The sequence below is a fragment of the Mustela nigripes genome, chromosome 5 (assembly GCF_022355385.1).
Source record: "Mustela nigripes isolate SB6536 chromosome 5, MUSNIG.SB6536, whole genome shotgun sequence".
NCBI classification, from domain to species: Eukaryota; Metazoa; Chordata; class Mammalia; order Carnivora; family Mustelidae; genus Mustela; species Mustela nigripes.
In genome coordinates this window covers 1,969,050-1,991,353 of record NC_081561.1, presented here as the reverse complement: position 1 = coordinate 1,991,353, position 22,304 = coordinate 1,969,050, and the positions used below count along the sequence as shown (strand labels likewise).

The 22,304-nt window shown below is 48.6% G+C and overlaps 1 protein-coding gene across 2 annotated transcripts in view; it reads left to right on the top strand.

Moving 5' to 3' along the window:
* The window catches only part of GMDS (GDP-mannose 4,6-dehydratase), a 617,806-nt gene extending 599,921 nt beyond the window's left edge, over window positions 1-17,885 (top strand). Inside the window, exons 10-11 of one of the 2 annotated variants that reach the window (XM_059399334.1) lie at window positions 17,056-17,124; window positions 17,439-17,885. In XM_059399334.1, the coding sequence (XP_059255317.1) occupies window positions 17,056-17,124; window positions 17,439-17,501 (132 nt within the window). In that variant the 3' untranslated portion in view covers window positions 17,502-17,885. Of the gene's footprint in view, window positions 1-13,613; window positions 13,788-17,055; window positions 17,125-17,438 lie in introns of those variants that run through there. The other variant, XM_059399333.1, reaches the window with a different exon arrangement.
* Window positions 17,886-22,304: the final 4,419 nt, after the last annotated feature.

Sequence of the window (22,304 nt, the reverse complement as noted above, 5' to 3'; positions counted from 1 at the left end):
TGCCTACATGTAGAAGAGGACCCGAGTGAGCGAGGGATTCCTCTTGGGCTCTGGGCTTTGGAACTCCTCACAGAGTCTGTGTGTGCTGCTCTGGCCTCCATCCCTTTCCCCAGATGCCCCAAAATGGCTCCAATCTGATCACCAGCCCCTCGGTGGTCAACAGGTTCCCCAAGTGGATCCCTGAAGCCACCCCTAGGCAGAGGGTCTGATGAGTACCCAGATGAAGAAATATATCCAGGGATCTTTTTGACAAAGTTATCGATCCTTACATCCTGGATTCATTGCCACATGTAACAGCTTACCTCACCCCACCTCGGGGGTTTCTGACCAGCCAGCTCCTATCACCACAGGGCCCTAGCTTGAGCTGCTTCCCCCACTTGGACTGATGAATCTGGGTTGTCAGCCTAAGTCTCTCTGCCCCCAAGTCCCATGTGTTTTCACAGGGGTACGGTTTAAATAAATGAGGACAAGCAAGACAATGACAGGCTATGGGGAACTAACAGTCTGATGAGGTGTCGGCGGCGGAGTGCCGGGCAGCCACTTTGGAGAACCAGCTCCAAGGCCTGGCGTGGCCTCCAAGGCATCTGCTAGACGCCCTAGGCCCCGATGGAGCCTTCGTGTTACACACTGACAGTAGTCGCCATTTGTGGAGAGCCCGCCCAGCATCAGGCACTGTTCTAAGCATTTGCGGTATCTCCGATCTTTATTACATGCAGATAGAATGTAACAGGTTTAAAATTATAAAACTGAGGCTTGGGGAGTGAGTGACAGTCAGTACTGGTATTCCGCTGAGGCCCAGCTCTGCCCGTCATGCTAAACTAGCCCTCCCGACTGTGAACCTGGGGTCCACAGCCAGCACGAGGGGGGAATTCCACACCACGCTGCCCCAGCCATCCCAACCTGCAAGTCACAGAAGGTTCTGTAACCCCCTTGTGCGCTTCAGCTCCTGATCTGACACCTACACTGTCTTTACCTTTGCCCTTTGCTGTCCTCCGTCCCACTCATGGTTCACGATCCAGCTCAGGGAGCATTTACTCTGAAAAGATCTCTGAGAGCCTTGGTCCCTGAAGGGCTGCGGTCCCTTCTTCTGGCCCTTTGTGAGGGTAGCTCTTCCTGGTTCCAAAGGGACCATGTTAAGACGAGTCCTCCCATTACTGATTTATGCAGGTGCCTCAGGGACAGGCTTACCCCAGGGCACATTTAAGGCCACCACAATGCTCATTCTCCTCCCCTTTCTTGTCCCTCTTCAGGTCTCAACCCTGTGCCTCCTCTCTGTACTCATGTGGCTTCCCCTCTGTTCACATGCTCTGGCCCACTCTGTGCTGTGGCACGAACCAGATGATACGCCACGAATTCGCTAGTCTCTTACTACAGGATCTTGAGCCACTCAAAGGCCAGGTGATTATGGCTACTGAGTGTGTGGATGGCTGAATGTTGCCAGAATTATGTAAAAAAAAAAAAAAAATAGGCCAAAATATGCTTTTCAAATAGTAAAGCACTACACAGCTATTGTTTTGTGATAAATATTACTGTTGTTACTATCATCATGATGGTGATAATTAGACATCTCCCTCTTTCTGAGCTCTCACTGTCCAAACTCCAGAACTAAGTCCATCTGGATAAAGTCTTTAGATACACGTGTTCTCCAGACCCACTCCAGTAGCGATCTCTTTCACTACCCAGACCCTGAAACAGAAAAGGTATGCACCCTGAGGACTAGTTGTATTTCTGTTAGTCACGGTCATGGTGGTGGCATAAGTAAGACCAGACAACTCTTGTGAATTCTATGAGTTGAAGTCTTTTTTTAGAAAAGGGTATTCCGAGGGGGCCAGATCTGAGCAAAGTCCATTTGGAAGTTTCCCAAACTCACAGAACTCCCATGTCAGGTGTCCCTTACTGTTGCTTGTGGTCCTAGAAAGCCAACAGTACCTAGAAGATTCCACCCCAAAGCCTGGTTCTGCTGAGGAACGTCTATGAGAATCTCACAGCCCAGTAGTGGCAGGGGGGCAGGGGGGGACAGATTGAAAAGAATCCTTCCACAGGCAAATTGCCCTCTGGTCTATGTTTCAGCTGCTTACAAAGTCCATGATCATGACCATTCCTTATGGTGCTTAATTAGCTGAGAGTTGTGTTTTCTAGATGACATTAACCATAGGAACCAAAACAGAATACTTTATCTTCAACCCTCTTATAAAACCTTCCACCACCACCCCCCACTGAAGAAGAACAATGAATTCACTTTTGCTGTAAACTCCACGGCTGCATTAAACTCCTTCACAGGGTGCCATTGAGAGCCATGTGCTTATGGCAAAGTGGTATCTGCTGGTATGCCCCCTTTTTGTTCTGACTTGGGTTTCCACTTCTGTTACCTGCTCTTTGTACAACCTACACAGGCAGTCTAACCAGCAGTTTCAGTATTTCTGGACCTCGATGGAGGGCAAGGATAGTCCCCTTCTGTTATGTCTTCAACAAGTTCTCCAGGGTGGGACTTTGTCCCCATCAAGGGCATCTGCTCGATGGGAATGCATGACTTGACAGATTGTTGTACACATCAGCTGTCAGCCCACTTACTAAATGGAGAAGAAGGGAGGGAGTTTAGAGAAATGGGCTAATTACCTGGGCTGGAGTCTGAGAGACTGGGCTTTGGATCCAGGCTCTACCATGAATGGACACTGGGCACGTCATTTCGCCTGCCAGAGCCTCCCTTCCCTTGTGGGGCACACAGGACTGCTAGAAGGTTTAACAGTGTGAGGTATGTAAAGTGCTTCTTGGTGCATAGCTCAGACAAGGGGCCCAATAAACAGATGCTTTTACTGCCGGCTCAGAGATCTCCCCAAGTCTCCCACCCCAAAGCTAGTCATGGGCACAGAGCCATTCTGAGTGAACAGCAGCCAGAGGCCCTCCACAGCTGAGTCCCGAAGGGCCAGGGCTGGGGAGTGGGGGCAGCCCCCGACCCACTGAAGAGGGCACCTCACGTAGGAGCCCCCTGAGCAGAGGCTTCCTGACCTGGTGGCACTCCATACGGCAGGCCATCTGGTGATGAGCTTCATCGGTGGGAAGTATATCCCCCACTTTCACCGTATTTATTTACTGTGCGAGCGCCGCAGTGACACGCACGGCTCTGGGCAATAAGATACTGCCAGTATGTGTTTTACAGCCACAAGAGAGCTGAAACACTCAGTCTGGCAGGCTCTGTAGGAGGCTCCCCAAATGTCCAGGGATGCTTATCTGGGGAGTGTTTGAAGCCCTAGTTCCCTCTGGGCCTCGGGTGCAGCACACCATTACCCAAAATCCTGCCTCCCTCCTCGGGTCACTTGCCTCTGAACCAGTACCCTCTGCGTGGAGCCTTCCAGCTCTGTGGGCACAGCATCCGTGGGCAGAGGTGCAACTGGGCTGCAGAGGCCTCTGCCATCTGACTGTGCACTGAGTCACCAGCTCCCCCACTGCCTGGCTATACCTGGAACCGTGCTGAGGTTAAGCCAGACCAAGGCCTGCTAGAGCAGAACTCGAGAGCCACTGCTTCTGCTGCAGCCTCTGCGAGACAATGAGCCGTCGTTAGGCAAGGAGATGCCACACAGGATCCCTAAAGGTTGATGTAAGGAACGCAGCCCTGTGCAGGCACCAGCTATGCTAGCCCAGTAGCAAGCAGGGCCTTAGAAGGGACCTTGAAAATTCTTCCAGTCCCTCCCTTCCCTCATTGACAGATGAGGAAAGCTCAAGTGAAAGAACTCAGGTGACCGGACCAGAGCTAGGCCTCACCCCTGTGCTAGCTCCCACATCATCCTGGTTCCTATACAAAATCCTGGGACAATCAGGTTTGGGCAGGCCTTTCCAGTTCAGAAATCAAACTGAAGGAATTGACAGTGGTGGCGGTGAGGGCCGGGTGATGCAGCAGTAGGAAGCCCATTCTCAGGTGGATAGTGTGGGGGCGCGGGCTCTGAGCTCCTCCAAACTGGGGGCTCCTCCCTCCACCAAGCACCAACCTTCTGGGAACCTTCATGGGGCTCTGCGTAATGATGTTGAGTCTTTGATCCTATGAAGTCTCCGTACAACACAATTGAGGTGTCGCAGTAAAACAAAGTGAACATAACTTTGAACTGTGTCCCAGTCTTCATTTTTGCCAGACTTTCAACCCTGACTAGGCCCTTGTCAGTCCTAGCCCAATCTTTAGAACACCTCTCTTCCCCAAGGCTCAGGAATCCCAGGACCTTCTGTGTTGATGTCAATCTGCAAAGATAGGCCTACCTTCTATGCCAGTGAGCTTTTATAGACTTGATGTGGCCAGAATTCTAGAACCATCCAGTACTCTATCTTTGTCCCTCTTTCCTATGTTTATTTGCAGAGTACATCATGCACACCAAAGAAAATGAGGTTCCTGCTTGGTGCTTTTGTCAACTTACTGAGCAGGAGAAACAGCACAGAGATGTAAACATTCCTGGGAACAATTTCTTGTGGTCTGAGGAATTCACCCCTTGATTTTGGAGTGTGTCATCTCTATCATCACTTATTAGCTCCCTTAGATATTAAGAATGACACCACAGGGGACACTGCTCTGGAAATACTACATAGGAAAAAGTTCTGACTGCAGAGTTGTGTCCTGAAGGTGGTCTTAGGAAAGGGGAGAAGAGCAAGTCAACAGAAGCAGCAGAGGAAGCAGCAGCATTTGACATTGCTACCATGGCTGCAGGTTTGGTAAAAGAGTAGGATCTTGATATTTCCATAACCGAGAATTCCTCACATCTGGATAGAGCTGTTATTCCCAGAGCATTTTCACATACACTCTGGTGTTATTTTAGGCAAGCTGGCAGAGTGCGAACCAAACTCTCGTTTTATCTGTGGACATGAAAGCCCTGCTCCGCTGTGGGCAGCCATGCAGCTCAGACGCGGGGCTTTGTCATGAAGGCTGCTCAGACTGCAAACAGGGCACCTGCCAAGGGTTACTGTGCAGAATGTCACACTTGGAGCCCCCACCAAAGCTTTCATCAAAGTCAACCTGATTATTTTCCACTGCATTTTCCTGAAAGGATGTTATGATTTTCTAGATGTTTGGTGGCTGGCGATAAATCAGGCTTTTATGATGTCATGTGAAAGGCCACCTCTCGGACTTCCTCCTGCCACAAGCCACAGATTAAAAGCGGACCATGTCGGTGGGGCCTAGTGGACACAGGGTGGCTTAACCCTTTCCTTACACATCCTAAGGCACAGCTGAAGCTAGGCCCTAGCTAGGGGTCATGGAAGAAGGTGAGCTGCCTTCCCTCTCCTTCCTTTCACACGAACACAGCTGGGGCCTGTGGAAACCGAGCTCCTTTCTCCGAGTTAACCAGACTTCCTCAGCTGAGAGGCTTTGGCATCAAATCAAGATCCAAAACAAGACAGTGTGTTCCATGGAATGATATAAGAGAACACAGGTAATTTTACAAAAGTAATCTTTTCAAAGAGTCTCTGTTTCATAATCACGAAAATGAGGGCTTTCTTCAAAAGGAGATAAAATCTAATGCTGGTGTTGTGATAAAAAGTTACACTCATACTTTGCTGGTAGCATTTGTAAATTCATATAATGTCTTTGAAAGCGATGGAAAGGTCCCCATTCAAGCCAAAATCCTAGGAGTTCCCTATAAATCCTCTTTCCTCCAAATCCAGTCCTTCGGTGAGTCTTCTCTCTGCTCGCCTCACATGCTCCCCTCTCTCGCGGCCTCTCCTCCTGAGGCAGCCCAGCTCCGGCCTAGCCTGGAGCCTGTAAAAACATCCAATAGGGCATGTGCCCCTAGGGCCTGAGGCCTCTAGTGGCTCAGAACACAATCCAAATCTGTATTGTGCGTAGCTGGCTGATAAAGGACTATGCATTTTATTTATTTTTTTCAAGATTTTATTTATTATTTGACACAGAGAGACACAGCAAGAGAGGGAACACAAGCAGGGGAAGTGGGAGAGGGAGAAGCAGGCTTCCCGCCAAGCGGGGAGCCTATGTAGGTCTGGATCCCAGGACCGTGGGATCATGACTTAAGGCACTTAAAGACTGAGCCACCCAGGTGCCCCAGGACTAAGCATTTTAAAGCAAAGCCAAGTTCTTTCTACGTAGATGAGTGAACCTTTATGTACTTAGACTTTGGTAAAAAATTGAAAATTCCAGCATGTTTCAGTGCTGTGTCCCATTCTCTTGAGAACGAGTGGAGAAAAAGAAGGTGCCTTCCAAAAAGGGGAATTGGTAGGGACAGTTTCAGTCTGACCAGGATTCTGCTCACACAGGAGGAAGTGAAGGGTGGGGCACCATCTTCGCCGCCCTCCGGAGCTCAAACGTGTCCTCCTTCGGCCAGAAGAGGTCTGGCCCTTCTACCGCACAGGAGGCCAGGCTCCTGCCCTCTGGCCCCGGGAAGTCCCCTGGGCCCTGTGTCCTACAGGGCCAGCTGGGCAGAGTCCTGACTCCTGACTGCAGTAGCCTGGACCTAATCCCTTCAAGAGTGGCCAGATGTTTCTAGGCTGGGTGGCACAAACACATTAAAGAGTGGCGGCTCTGTTAGGGAGGGAAAGGGGTTGGAGCATGCCCGGCAAAAGTCCCTTAGCCACCCTTTTAAACATTTAGCTAAATGTCCCAAGCTCACTTGGAAAAATTACATTGGCATCTGAAAATCAGACTTCTGAACTAGTTGAGTTAGCCAGCTATATGATTGTGGTCGACCAGATGCAGATACTAGAGAGTCAAGTCTTGCAAAAACATGGCTTTGCTGGGAGAGGCCTGGGCCCCATGGGAGGAATTACCCAGCAGGTCAGGCATGGTCTGGCCTTTTTTTTTTTTTTTTTTTACCTCTCCAACTTCTTTTTGGGCTCTGATTCCCTTCATTCAATTTGTCCAGACTCAGTGGCCTTCTCTCTGCCCCTCAGACCAGGGGTGTTGCTCCCTACCGTCCATGTACCTGTGGTGTCCCCGGGAGACCCACCTACCTCAGGACTTAATGGGACTGGCTTTTTCTTGTCATTCAAATCTTGGATCACATGTCACCTATTTGGGAAGGCCTTCTCCAGCCAGCCTTCCCACTCTTTATCCAGCTGGCTTCCTCTTCAGTCTTCGTCGAACACTCTCAGTAGCGGACATGGTCTTACTCACATCTCCTGTACTCTGGACTGTCTACCCTGACTGGAACATAAGCTCATGGCAAGGGCCTTGTCTTGTCCACAGCTACGTCCCAGCTCTAATACTGTAAACATTTGGCAAGAAACAATCAAGAGCATATGAAACATTTATAATAATTAGGGAAAAGTAGAATACAAAATCCTGCATACTCTGGTTACAATTATTCAAAAAATGATCTAAAAATAGAAGTCGGATTACATGCAAGGTTGAAGTAACATGAAAGCATGAAAGAAACACTATAAGACAACCCACTTGAAAAAATTACATTTTTTATCTGACAGAGATCACAAGTAGGCAGAGAGAGAGGAGGAAGTAGGCTCCCTGCAGCGCAGAGAGCCCGATGCGGGGCTCGATCCCAGGACCCTGGGATCATGACCTGAGCCGAAGGCAGAGGCTTAACCCACTGAGCCACCCAGGTGCCCCGAAAAAATTACATTTTTGAGCCGCCTGGGTAGATCAGTCAGTTGAACATCAGACTCTTGATTTTGGCTCAGAGTCATGAGATTGAACGCTGCTTTCGCCTCTACACAGCACAGGGGCTGCTTGAGATTCTCTGTCCTTCTCCCTCTGCCCCTCCCCCAATGTGCTCTTAATTAATTAATCAGATTTTTTTAAAAGATTTTATTTATTTATTTGACAGACAGAGATCACAAGCAGGCAGAGAGGCAGGCAGAGAGAGAAGAAGGGAAGCAGGCTCCCTGCTGAGCAGAGATTCCCGATTCGGGGCCTGATCCCAGGACCCTAGGATCATGACATTAGCCGAAGGCAGAGGTTTTAACCCACTGAGCCACCCAGGCGCCCTTAATCAAATCTTTCTTAAAAAGATTACATTTTCATCCATGATATTACTATAAGAAATTAAAAGGATAGCTTTCCCTATACCTTAGTGATAAAAGCAACAATATTAGCCCTAACAGCATTAAATAAATTAGAAATAGTACTAGCTACATTCCATATGTCATCTTGAATTCTCACAATCCTTCAAGATAGGTGATGCTTTCCCTATTTTACACCTGGTTTAAAATCTGAGGCTCAGAAACACTGAGAAACTTGCCCTCCAAGGTCACACAGCTATGGGGTTAAGCCATGATACCAAGCCAGGTTCTGTCCCTTGATATCTCTGTGTTGGTGGTGCTGCCAAAGAATCCTTTGTTCATGAGACCTAAGTTATATACAGTGACATGCACTTCACTATATATTTTGGTCCACTTTGACAAATAGATGCACTCATGTTTGCTCTGCTCCTATCATACAGAGAAGATCACCCACGAGTTTCTTCCCACACCTTCCCTGTTGCTCCTCTTTCCCCTGTAACCACTATCTAATATCTATCACCATCGATTAGCATGCTGATACCGGAATGTCATACGCATTGAATCATACTGTATCGACTCTTCTCCATTCATCTCTTTCATCTAGCTCTGGAGTAGGTTGATATTTCCATATGTTGATACAGTATTTATTCTTTAGAGACCTTTGTGCCACTCAATTAATGCAGCATAAAGTATATTGCTCATGGTACTTTTAGGGAGAGTTTGTCCTACTGAGCATTGTGAGTGCTGGACTAAGAATCAGAAATCCTGGCTTTTTGTCCAGAACCCTACCACTAGATGGCTTTGTGACATTAAATCAAGTTATTTGTTTAAATGTCTCTATACACATGTTCAGATACAGGATTCTGTTCCTCTTATACATAAGAAAGACTACCAGGTTACATATGCAGCAGCCTAGTAAGCTCTCTACTAACCATGATAATAGGAAACCAAACAAATGGATAGATAAAAATCATAGAAGGGTAAATAAAATATCTGTCTTAATACACTTTTTTCCCCTGATGTCTCTCAAAACCCTTACTAACAAAGGTCCTCGTAGTTGTCTTAATTTCTCCTCAAATATGAAAGTCCTCAGAGAAACAAGGGAAAAACAAGAATTTGGATGTAAGTGAGCTGCCTGGTTAGTCCTAGAGTTTCTTAACAAGTTACTGAGGGAATGACTGTTGGAAGGAATCTAGGGGTGTACATTTGAATGACTCTGTCATATAATTTTTATTTTGGTTGGGAGAAGGATGAATGGATGGATGGATGGATGAATTGAAAGAGGGAAGGAAAGATTACTGAAGGGAGTTTCTTGAATGTGAGTGGTGTGTGGTACAATATAAATTGAGAAAAACCCCAAAGGAAAAAAATCTATATTATGGAGGCATTCGTATTACTGGCCATATTCTTTGGCACTATTATTCAGAGGGAAGGCAGAGCCCTTTCTATGGGGTGGGGCGTATTTCCTATTACACTAAAAGGCAACAAGCTGATGGAAAATCACCTTCCCCTGGTGCTATCAGGGGTCTCCTGTGGCCCTAGTCGGCCTTCCTCGAGTGGCAAGGTGTCTCCTAGCCACAGGCAGGCTGAAGATAAGCTGTGGGACAGAGCTGGGCTTTAATCCCCACTGATACTTGGTATGGTGCTTTCATCGCTAGCAAACAGCCACCTGAAACAGATATAGGATCTCTTGAGTTGCATTTTGAATGTGATTGTCTGGAGATTTAATTAGCTGATGTGTGTAAAGTGCTTTGAGGGTAAAAAGTACTAAATGGCAAAAGCAAGGCCGCCTGCTTCTCGTGCTCCAGAGTGCCACTTGCCAATTAGGTCACCACAGTCTTTAATCGGTCCGCTTAAAGGTGCTTTATCTCCTTTCCTCGGGGTTTGTGTCACCTCCTACCAGCATGGGTAAATCTTCACACCCAAGATCCAGTTATTAAGAGCAACCAGTAATTTCCAGCGAAGATGGTGCTGGCTTTGAAGCCTGGAATGCTGAGGTCACTAACAATCTTATCTCCCTTTCATTAAGCGGCTCTGCATCACAACTGTGAGTCAGCCCCCCCCCCCACCCCACCCCCATCAGCTGCTTAGAGTGAAGATCAGTGAAGAAATCAGAACCAAGAGGGCTCCAGTTACAGTACTTAATCTAGCTTTCCCTAGCTTGATACTCCTGTAAGCACTGGGGATCAAGACATAAAGCTAACAGCAACAGCAAAAATTAACTCTGAGATTACAAGTATAGGTGCAGAAGAGATACAAAAAGCCATAGGGCCTCATCAATGTGTGTGAGGCAAGACTGCATTCCCCAAATCGTACCGCTGGCTTTATTTAAAGCAACCGACTCATGAGTAGACAGCTCCCCCACAGCTATAAGGCACAGCTTCTAAAAAATGCTTTCCTTTGCTCAGCTCACTCAAAGCCTGATGGAACAGGACAGGCCGCACAGGCCCCCGGTGCCGGAGGGTGCAGATGGCCAGACAGTCGTTGGGACCGTGCTGAAAGGGCACCCTGCTCCCCTCCTGCGGCAGGAGAAGCTTGGCCTCAGCGTGGCATGAACTGTATGGAGCTGTGTGTCTGTTCCATGAAGGACAGAGGACCACTGTCCTCGTCTCTACATGTCTCAAGCATGTCTGCCTTAAGGGACTTCCTCCACAGCATTTTTTAAAACTATTTAAAAGGAAATTGGTGTGTTTAAGTCCTGTATTTCCTGCACACGATTGTGTTGTCAGTGTGTCTTCTAGAACCCTTTTTGCCTAATGACATTTCTCTTTTTATGCTAACCATATTTTTAGAGTACACGTAGAAAAGACGTGTCTATATGTCGGCTGCACTATGAATGCCATTAGTTGGATTCTCCCTTAATACAGTGAATACTTTCTTTTACCACCTTAGGCCGTACTGACATACAAGTGGACACCAAAGGGAGACAATGTTCTCATTTACTTTCCACGAGAGCTCTGCCATGCTCGGTACGCTTTTCCAGTAGTGTCTGGGACATACCCATGGACAGATCTATTTCTTTCCCTTGTTTAGTAGCTCCTGATAGCTCCTGATTCCGAATGACAAATGCTATCCATTGAAACTAAGTGGCCCCCAACCCAGAAAAATGGGATCAATGAGGGGTCACAGGATCCTAGAGATGCCCTCAGGCACCAAGCAGGAGGTCACTGAAGTATACAGCCTGAGCCCTAAGTAACAGGCAGGGCTCACATGCCAGGCCACCAGTGGGGGTGACAGCGGTGATGATGTGAGGGCTCTGCCAGGCTTTCAGTCTAGGGTACATATGTGTCACCCTGTGCCAAGTGCCTCCCAGCAGCCTCCACCCGGGTAACTGAGGACAGGGACACAATGCAGGGCCTGCTCACACTGTTTTGCTCCCTTTGCCACTTTATCTCTACTGTCAGTACGCCTGTCGGAGCCGGTGCTGACTGACTCAATTTCCCTGAGGTTGAGCCCGAGCATTGTTTGGGGTCTGACGGCATTCTGTCAGCCCCTGCTGATGGACAGTCCCACTGAGTCCAGCTTCCTGAGCAGACGAGACAGCCTGCTGTTTTCTTCTTGTCTCTTATCACCCCTTGTCATTAAAGGAGAGGCCTGGCTTCAACTTCAATTTGTGCTGATATACAGCAGTAAAAGGGAAGAGAGGGGGAAACGTTTGTTACCGTTATTAAGGCCGTTGCCTTTCTTACTGCTGCGAGATTCATTCCCTGTCCGGAAGGGTTTCAATCAAATGATATATTTGTGAGCACGTAAGAGTTTAAACTGCCTGGTAAGAGACATACTATATTGCGAACTTTCTGGGGGAACTCTTTGGTTTCTTTTTTTCCCCCCATTCTTACCGACTCCCAGCTGCTCGTCTTGAATCTTAACTGGGATATTCTGTGCAACTTTAAAGCTTTTTCCATTTTACTGAAGTTTGTTTTGTTTTGTTTTGCTTTTAGTATTTCTTTCTAAAAAGAAGCCTTTCCCCCAAGAGTAAAGTTTTCCTGCTCACTCCACATTAGCATAAAGTTAGATCAAGAACCAAATTTGTTTCATTCTTTTATTCCCTTGGAACCTGAGCTATTCCTCAATTTTGCTTTTTTTTTTTTTTTTTTTTTTTGAAAAGTAGAAGGAAAGAAATGAATACCCAGTGTTACTCACATTTCCATATTTTAAATTCTTGAAGACGTCTAACCAGGGCTTTCACCCGTCTTAGTTTTCCTTATTAACATCCCCTGTCCATACATCTTCTCCTTATTTATAGCACTCAAGAGTCAGTTTATTTCAATATGCACATTAGAAATTTAACAACATCCTGCCAAAAAAGCTCACACTTTCAAAATGTTTCTCCACCTAAACAGATGTCCTTTGCAAACCTTACAGCTGACCTGTTGAGAAACATGGTATCCAACACATAATTTGAAATAAATATTAAAATTTTCCCAATGCAACCACAGTGAAAAGGGGGAGAGAAAGAACATGACTCTGTGAACTTTGAAAAATTATCCTGTGTGATCAATCTACTTAATAGCATTCCCCACAGAGATTTTAGGGAAGATGGGTGGGTGTTAAAGGCATTTAATGTGTTAAATAATGATCAAAATTAAAAAAAGATTGCGGGGAGTGAGAGGAAAGAAAACTAAGCAGTGTAATTTAAAGATGTGTTGTTATCTTGATCAAGATTTTTAAAAAGGCACCCAGGAGATTTGAGGAAAGGGAACTATAGTTATAGTAGAAGATAATGGCACAGCATGGTCTCTACTTTTCTGGATTTTATGTTAACTACTGTGGGCTCAGGAACTGGCTTAATGACTTTTCCAGGATTTGGTCTGGCCCTTTATCAGTTCACTATAACAAGAACATAAGCCAGGAAAGCCTGAAAAATTGCTGCAGCAAAACATGCCCTCCTACCGTGCTGCTGTTTGCAACTCGGACCATTGGCATTGGGCCTGTCGGGTTTATGCCTAGACAGAGCCACTGTCAGAGGACAGCTCCGAAAGGTCTGACGAGTCAACGGTAGTCAGGGAGTCCGAGAAAAATTAAGGGGGCTCCAGGCATCTGGACATGCACGTTCTCTTTGCTCATGCTGTTTTGCTGCTGTAAAATGCTCAGCTAAACCTAATTGAATTTGACAATAATAAATCACATGTTGAAACTGTATAGCTCACCTAAGGAATAGCAATGGAAACAGTGAAGACACCAGAAGCCAGAGTTCAGGAAATGTCATATTCACATAGAAATGCTTTAAATTTTTCCCAGAGCTTTATTGTCTCTTTTTTAAAAGAAAAGTTCCAGACCACCCAGTGCACAAAGTCCATTTTGGAAACTTAACATAAAATCTTCTCTTTAATCAGTTCTTGCTCCTGTTGTCACACTATGACTTCGAGCCTATAAATAAAGAAGGAACTGAACTGTCAAAAAAAGAAGAAAAGAACAAAATAGATGAATCATTCTTCTCTCTCGTCCTCGGGAGCTGATCACGCCCTAGTGGAAAGGGTTTGTGAAATGTAAAAGGAAACTATATTGTGACCTTATCTGCCCCCCTCCATTGCTCCACACAGTCCTGTGAGCCGAGCAGTTAATTCCTGATGTCCTTGTAAGAATCTAGCTTCCACAGTCCCTTTTCTCTTCATGCTGGCGGAAGCTTTATTTAAAGAAGTGTTCCTATGTCCGTGCTGTCATTCCAGAGTCCTGTGTACTCCCGTGCCACACTTTCCCCACACCACCCTGGAAGTTCGTCGGTCCTGTGTCCCCAAACCCTGCAGCCTGAACAATTTACTGTCTCTTTCCTCGAAAGGACACGACAGAAAGAAGTAAGAAAGTCCTTCAGGAGAAGCAAAGTGTAAAATAAGCGGGGATGTCCCTAATCTTTCCCTTGAAGTTGACTGGAGCACAGGCACACGGACTAGTCTCGATGTTAGCTCAGTAGCAGCTGGCGTAGAGAGCTGCTGCTTTGTTTTGATGGAACCTCATCCTTTTCCTTCACAAGGTCTCTTGGTCTAATTAAATTTCAGGGAGACAGAGCCTTGGCAGAAGGTTAAAGTAAGCTGCTAGACTGGAATGTAGGAGTTGGGCTCAAAACTAAATTGGGAAGTTTAACTGGGTGCGTCTCTGGTTTCAATGAAATACTTTTACAGTGTATGGTAGCAAGGTCTGTTTCGAAGCTTTTGAAAACCATTTTTCTTTTTCCTTAATTGTAGTTCCCTAGTTGTTTTTATATTATGAGCTACTTGTAGAAAAATACAGGAAACATAATTACAATACAAAGCTCCCTTTCCCAAGCCTACTGAGATCACTTGAAGCCAAACTGGGTTTTAGGGTTTTGCTAACTGTAAGTTCAGAGCCATGAATTGCATCCTATGCAATGCTGGTTGATTTACAGCAAGTGTTGTGTGATTAAACAATAACCATGTTTCTTTGAGCTGTGCAACTGCTATGGAATTGGGGGAGGGCTGTGTTGCTTCATGATGCCACATTGCACAGCTCTTCGGGGAAGAAGAACGAGTATCTCTGTGTGACTCTTATAGTAAAATAGAGAAGTATTGTGGAAGTATATACAACTTTATTTAGGGAAAGGAAAGAGAAGTAAATGAATTTGTTTTTCCACTTCTATATCCAGCTCCATGCAAAGTTAATTGCTACTTATTAATTTTTGTATCCTACTTTTCCTGAAGAACCTGCATATGGACTGTTTGGAGCAGCAGAAATAACTTGTTTTACTATTATTAACACCCTGGAGAGGAAATCAATACTTCAGTGTATTGTGAAATGCAAAGCCTTTGGGAGTTTGATTTATTCAAGCCTAAAAAGTAATGATGGATGATGGAGAATGAGGGCCATTGACTGTACTCTCCTAGGGAATGACTCCAAGCATACAGTACAGGAGCCCCCCTCGATTCGAGGTGGGTCCATCCCAAGCCCCACCTCCAGTGGATGTCTGAAACTAGGATAGCACCCAACCCTATATACACTATGTCTCTTCCTATACTACATGCCTGTGATAAAGTTTAATTCATAAATTGGGCACATAAGAGATGAACAACAATGACTAATAATAAAATGGAACAATTATAACCGTATGCCATAATAAAAGTTATGTGAATTGGTGTCGCTCTCTCAAAATACCTTACTATACTGTACTTACCCTTTTTCTTGTGGTGATGTGAGATGACAAAATACCTAGTCACGAGAGGGAGGGAGGTGGGTGAGGCAGGCATAGGGTTAGACTACTGCTGACCTTCTGACTGGTTGCCTGCTCCGAACCCAGCTGAGCGTGGGTAACTGGAACCTCAGGAAGTGACAGTGAGAAGAAGGCAGGACTACTGTTCCTTCAGAAGTAGCACCCAGACACCCTTTGATATGGAAGTCTTAGCAGTGAAGGTGGGCACCCGGGTCCTGCCCAGCCCCTGGTGGCCTTTCCCAGCATAAATGCCATATGCCTGCCACCTTTCAGGGAATCCGAAGAAAATCCCTGGGGCAGGCTTCGTTGTAGTTTCATTATCTGTTCCTTTCGCTCGATGTCACCGGTTTTAGGTCATTCCTTAATATGGTGTGTAACTAGAATAGCTTCTCGATGGGGTACTTGGGCTGGCTGTCCTACTGCCTTCACATCCTTCCGTTGTAAGGACTCAGCTTGTGTACTATTTGATGAATACATTCCTACAGGGAAAAGCTAAATGTTTATCTCACCCCCCCCCCCCAAATGGTCGGCTTCAAAGTTATGTGTCTTTCCTTTTTTTCCTTCCTTTATTCTTTCCTTCCTCCCTCTCTCCCTCCTTTCCTCCCTCCCTTTCTTTTTTTCAAGTCATCCTGAAATTCTCATCCCAATTTTCTTCTAAATCAGTCTTCAGCGACCTGTAATAAGAAATGGGTGAGTGAGGGCTGAGGTGCAGGATTAATGTTCTCCTGTAGCTTTTCTTTTAGACAGTTTCCTTCTTAAGGAAGTCTCTGAAATGGATGGAAACTCTCCTAAAAGCGGTTCCATGCCTGCCCAGCTGAGCAGGGCAGACTCTACCTGAGTCATTGGCTATACACACACACACACACATATATATATATACACATACATACATACATATACATACATACATATAGACAAAGGCCCTGTCAGATAGGATGAGAAAGTCAAGGATCAAGCAAATGACAGCTTGAGCTTCCTGAACAGGAGCTGGAGGTTCGTTTAAAAATTAACTTGATCTTCCATCAGAGTAGTTAGGGAACACTGGGCAGAAGACTGAGTGCTACCGAGCTGAAGAAGCCGCAGGGTGCTTGCTCTCTGGAGCCGTATTTTCAAACTGCTAGTTGCAACGGATTAGTGGATCTTGAGGTGAATGAAGTAAGTGGGCCGAGATCACTATTTTCTAAGGAAGGGGATAGAACAGAACAGAATGGAAAATACGGTGTATCTTGCCCCTGGACAGAAAGGGCGAGGATCCCTTTGTGAAGCTTCAGTTTCGTTTTATGCGCCTGTGCGTGTGCTGGAAGGCAGTTGTGAACCGCCCGCGGGTCGGGGAAGCTCTAAGCCAAGCCCGGAAAGAACTGCTCTGCGGGCCCAGAGTTAGCCAGGGCTCCGTTAGGGGGCACCCAGCTCCCCGCCGCGGAGGGCCGGGTCAGCCAGCCCTGCGCGCCTGCCCGCTGCGGGCCGGCACCGTCGCGCCGCGGAGCCTGGGGAAGAGTCGGAGCGCAGCGGCGTCGGGCCCCCGGCCGCCCGCCCTGCTCATTTACTCCTCTCCTTGCCTGAGAAGTGCAGTAATTCGAAACAGTTCTCACAGTAGCGTCCCTGACAACTTAATGTTTAAAAAAAAAAAAAAAAAAAAAAGTCATTAAGCGTCCATGGGACGCGTCGGAGGGGAGGGGTGGACAGGAGGAGGTGGCTGTGAGCTGGGGACGGCACCGCTGTCACGATCCTCACGGGTCTGTGCGGCGCATTCTTAAACGCGACCTTCGCAAGATTTACGGCTGGGGAGCTGCACTGAGCGTGCCCGGCGGGGACCGAAAAGAGGGAAACGGGGAGACCTGTGCCTCAAGAGTTCGCCCACTGACAGCAGCGGGAGGGTGGGGGGCTCCCTGCGACTCGGGCCCCGGCCGCCCCCGACCCACATCAGCTTTATCTTTCCCTCCCCGCCGCAGGACTTTCTGCAAGGAGATTGCACCAAAGCGAAACAGAAGCTGAGCTGGAAACCCCGGGTCGCTTTTGATGTAAGTGCCTTTCTTTACGGGTGGTGGACTCCGCTGGCCCGCTCGCTGCCGGGCTGGGCCGAAGCGGGCCCAGCGGGAGGGGCGGCCCGCCCGGCGAGGCAGCGAGGCGCCCGGAGCAGCAGCGCTCCGAGCCCGCTTGGCGCCCGAGGTGCCCCAGGCCTGGAGGGCTAGAAAAGGGGGCGGGTGGAGGCGGGTAGGGTGGAGGGAGGGTGGCGGAGGCCTCTCTGGGCGCGCCACAGGGGGTGGGGGTGTCACCCGGAGAGAGTGGCAGAAACTCCTCCCTCACCGCCCACCCTCTGTGTCTCGGGTCCCAGGAGCTGGTGAGGGAGATGGTGGACGCCGACGTGGAGCTCATGAGAAACAACCCCAACGCCTGAGCGCGGCCGCGGACGCCCGCGCCGCCCCTGCCGGCCTGTGGTGGGTCCCCGCTTGGAATCAGCTGGTGCGGGGCCGCAGGTGTGAACCCGGGAGGGGCGCGAGAATCCCGCGGGTTCCCTGCTGACCCTCGCGGCCACTGCGCCTTGTCCCCGCCGTTAGGATCCCGGGCCGCAGAGGTTTGTAGCAGCCGGGACGTGGCACTTCGGGGTTCGGCCCAATTTCCTTTTGTCGAGGCCTCTTCTGAATGGTTTTGTGAAATCAACAAGATGTTTTAATCACACGTTCACTGTACTTGAAATTATGTCATTAGACAACTGAAATTGTGGGGCTTTCAAATCGTTTTCATCTTTTCTTATTAAAAATGGCCTTTCTATGAACTAGCATTCGCAGAGTCGATGTCGGTGTTTTTCCCGAGGTATAAAAGCAGCTATAAGAGCCCCCAAACAAAAATACCCAAATTTTTGCCTTGGAGTGAAATAGCTTCCTTTAGGCCTCCCTCCCTTTTGAGAGAGCCCCTGCGGGTAGACCCCGGCTGCGCCTGAGCCTGCCTTTTGCCTGAGCCTTCTCCTAAGTCCCTGCCTGGGACATTTCTTTCCCCCTTTTGGTGACAATAAGCCACTCTATCCAGCGGATCTGGAAACCCAGTTCCTGAAGAAAGGAGGCATTCACACCCCCTCCGGTCTCTGCTGACTATAATTAGAACCCACGGGGCTCCCACCATCTCAAAAGAAGTCTTGAGAAATAGAGGGGGGCCAGAAGAAGAAACTTGAAGGTAAGTAAATATTGTTGGAACATTCCATGCCAAAGCCCCTGAGTTACCCAGAGGTCTCTGAGCCCATGCCTTTCCTTGTGGTCTAGAATCTTTCACACAATACTTACTTCCAACCACTGCTCAGTGTTAGATCACTTTTAAAAATATCTAATTTTGATTTAATCATTTAACCAATTTATATGAAGTGCTTAATATATGTCAGACATTGTACAGTTGAACTATATCAGTGTTAATTAAAAATTATAATAAAGAGGTTTAACCTGGGCCTAAGATCGCTGGATCCATTTTTCACTGAGCGCATCATTTAGAAGGCCCAGTCTTCACCACAGGCATGTGCTCCTGAGCCATAAACTCATGGCTGTACTAAGTGTATTAAGGCAGGCTAAGGCAGGTGGACACACAAATGTATGGAACCCACAAGCAGCAGGCAAAGATTTGTGTACAGGTGTATATTTCTGCATGAAATACAATATTTTGCCCTAGAATAAATTAGGTCAGGACTCTTCTTTTCCCCCTCCCTCCCTCTCCAAGGAAAATAAAATAAAACTTTATAGCGAATGGAATTCCAGCCTTTGCACATGCTCGTGTGAATGCGGGTGAACTATTTGTGAATGTCTTCACCGGCAGGTTTATGATCTGGGGGAGGACCCAGGCTCCAACGGCTGGCGGCAGGAAAGAGGGCTCTTTGTGTGGCTGCCTGAGTTGCTACAAGAGTATGCTGGCCAGGGGCAGCCTCAGCTTCGATGGAGCAGAACTTGGGCGGCTTGAGGTGGCCCACCCGGTTCTCAGAAGCTGCCCCAGGACAGGCCTTCTCCCAATCGGGATGCTGCTAATTGGAAACAGATGGCTCTGGAAGGCCGGGCTCCAGGACTTAGAGGGCTGGTGGGCACACTTGCACTCACAAGTACAGAGTCACACACATTGCCACACATCCAGATATACACATCTAAACAGGCACATGCACACAAATACAGATACACACCTACAACACGCTAGCGCACGCACTGTCACACAAAACAGTCTCACAAACACACATTCATTCACAAAGTCTTGAAAACACAATTCACGAACCTGCTATCACCAACACACAGCCACACACATACCCTTACAAATCTCACAAATAAACATACTAACACACATTCCCCTTAGCCTTGACCCTGATGGACAGGCACCTCTCCTCTTCTCCTGTGACCCCCCTGAACCTTCACCTCATCCCACACCCAGGCACAGAGGCCATTCTATGCTTGCAGTGGCCCTATGCACTTCAGTGTTTTGAGGCTTGTTATCCCCAAACTGTACTAAGCTCCTTAAAAAGGATCACGAGAGATTCTAGGTAGGGGTTTAATGGGACTGATGTAGAGTTATAATGTTAAATTATTCTTCTCGAATGGCCTGGAGCATCAGTTTCTGAAGGATGCAAAAGTATTTTTGGTTGCATCTTCTCTGTATTCCGGAATCTTTAACTGGGGAGAGGGGGTTGGCTCATTTGGCTTCCTGGTCTCCCACCGTTTAAAGGCTGAACAAGAGAACAGATTTGCCTGAGTATCTCTGTTCTTTCTGTGCTCTGAATTTCACTTGGACATCCTTCAAGACAATTATTAAAAAGTGTCTTCCATCTTAAATCTCAACTCAATTTCACTGAACTTCTTTTTCTCCCCTTTTTCCTGCTCTGCCAGCTTTGGTTATTCAGATTAATTATGATAAAATATCTTCCACCTTGATTTTTTATCTTTTAGTGAAAACTAAGAAAGTCAAACTTTCTGTACATTCAAACATAATACCCAAGCAGTCAAACCCCACATTTGTGCCCCAGATGACAGCAAGATGTATGGATACCTGGGCCACCCAGGACCTCCCTCCCTTTCCATCAGACCAGCCTGCCAGACCGTCTTCTGGGCTGTGTCACCTGCCCTTTGTCTTTAAGGAATTAGGAGGCAGCTAGGCCCCGAGAAATAAACCTGACACACCCCTCCAGCTGTTTAGGGGTGAAGGCGTGCAGTGCCGGCTGTGGGACCTTTAACGGAAGTGCTGAAATGCTAGGGAAGATAAAGTTCCCCTCAAGATGGCTCCTCAGGAACTGGATTTCAGGTCTACCATTGTGCGCCAGTAAACCAGTGCAAAAATGCATCAGGCTCCTCCTGGTTTTTAATCGCCTTACCAACACCAACCACCAAAATTCCATAGAACCCCAGATCGCCGGTTGGTCGACTGCTGGCAAATGAAACTTGCCTTGTGTTCTTAAAGCTCCCAGCTGGAAATTTTCATTTCAAATAAAGTCATTTACAAATGACTTTCTAAACCCCAAGAAAGCGTCCCAGGCACCTTGTTTGTATTTGGGAATTTCAACCGGGTACTCTCAGTTTTAGCATGGATCCCCATAAATCCAAGCCCACGCGTCATCTATTTTTCACAACCTGTGCCGCAGCCTTGCGCGATCGATCTGTGTATGGTATGCGAGAAAGGAGTGCGGAGAACTCCCACCCGGGTTTTACAAAAAGATCGTGAGCCCGCGCGCGCGTATCTTACAAACAGATCAACATGTCCCATCACCCACCTACACCTCTCCAAAAATCGTGGGCTTTAATAACTGATGGTGCCGCGAAGCTTCACAAACGGGAGGGACAACTGCGACACAAAGCTGCTCTGGGTGCTGGCCCACCCTCCGCAGTCGGGGTTTTCCCACCATCCACGGCTTCCTTTTGGGGCTCACCGGGTCTTGGGCCTGATTTCTTCAGGGAGACGCAGGGGGCGCTGCTGCCCTACCCCAAGCACGCCCCAGGCCAGGGCTCCCAGCGACCTCCCAACCTCTCTCTCTGCCCCGCGAAAACCCCGAAGCGTCGAGCACATTTTCAGGGGCTGTGCCATCAGGGTTATTACTTGTCACTGGGTCTCTAGTCACGTCGCTTTCCCCGGCCTGTGAGGTTGCCTCTGCCGCCCCCCAGGCCCGACCCAAGGTGCTTCCCGCCGGCCGCCTGGGGCTCACCCTCACCACCGCCTGGCCCTCCCGTAGTGCGCTCTGTCTCCAGAGACCTTTCCAAGGCCTCCGTTACGAATACGACGGCATGGCCCCACCCCCACCCTCACCCGTTTCCTCAGCCAGAGTGTCTCTCTCTGCTGCAATGGCGACGACCGCAGCGTGACCCCAGCCCCACCGCCTACTCCCCAGCTCCCGCCCTTCCTCCAGGGTCAGGGATCACACACAGCGGACGCCCCGTCTCAGCTGCCCTTTTGATCTCTGAATTCAGGGCCATGTGCCCGTCTCTGAGCGCACCCACTATGCCAGGTACTAAAGGGTCCAGACGGCGGTTGCTCAGGCCTAGGCTGGCCTGCGTACTCGGCTCACTAGCTCTGCAACCACCCGCGCGGCTCAACTCCGGACCTCCAAGCTTCCGCGGGGACTCGGGGAAGGTGGTTGCTGGGGTGGCGGACTGCGGGACCGAACTGCGCCGCGCGCGTGCGCATGCGCCGGCTTAGCTTCCTCCGCCCAGACCCCAGTGGGCTCGGCCCCGCGCACTTGTCCCGGGGTTCGCGGCCTTGCGCTCCCCACCTCGCGAACACGGGTGGGAGCTGAGGAGGTGATGGAGAGCTGTCTTTAAGAACACCCTCCTTGTCGCGGCCCTGGCTTCGCTAATGCGCCAGTGTGACCGCGGAAACGGGCGTTTGGAAGCCTAAGACCCAAGGCGCTAGAGCTTGCGGGTTGGTGAACTGGGGGAGGCAACTGAAACCGGGGCTCCCCTAACCCCCGCCACTGTGACGCGAGGCGCTGGGCGCGGGCCAGCCTCTGAGGAAACCGCGCAGCCTGAGGCCTGGGCCGGAGTGGCAGGCCGCGGGCAAGGGAATGTATATTTGGAAGGGGTCAGGACCTCGGCTGGAGTCTGGCTTTTTATGGCGAGGAAGCCGCCTGGGAAGGGCCTTCTGGCCAGGCTTTCCTGTTGTGCCACTTCCCCCCCCCCCACCACACACACACACACACACACACACCACACCACACACACAACTCCCCCCCCCCCCCCCCCCCCCCCCCCCCCCC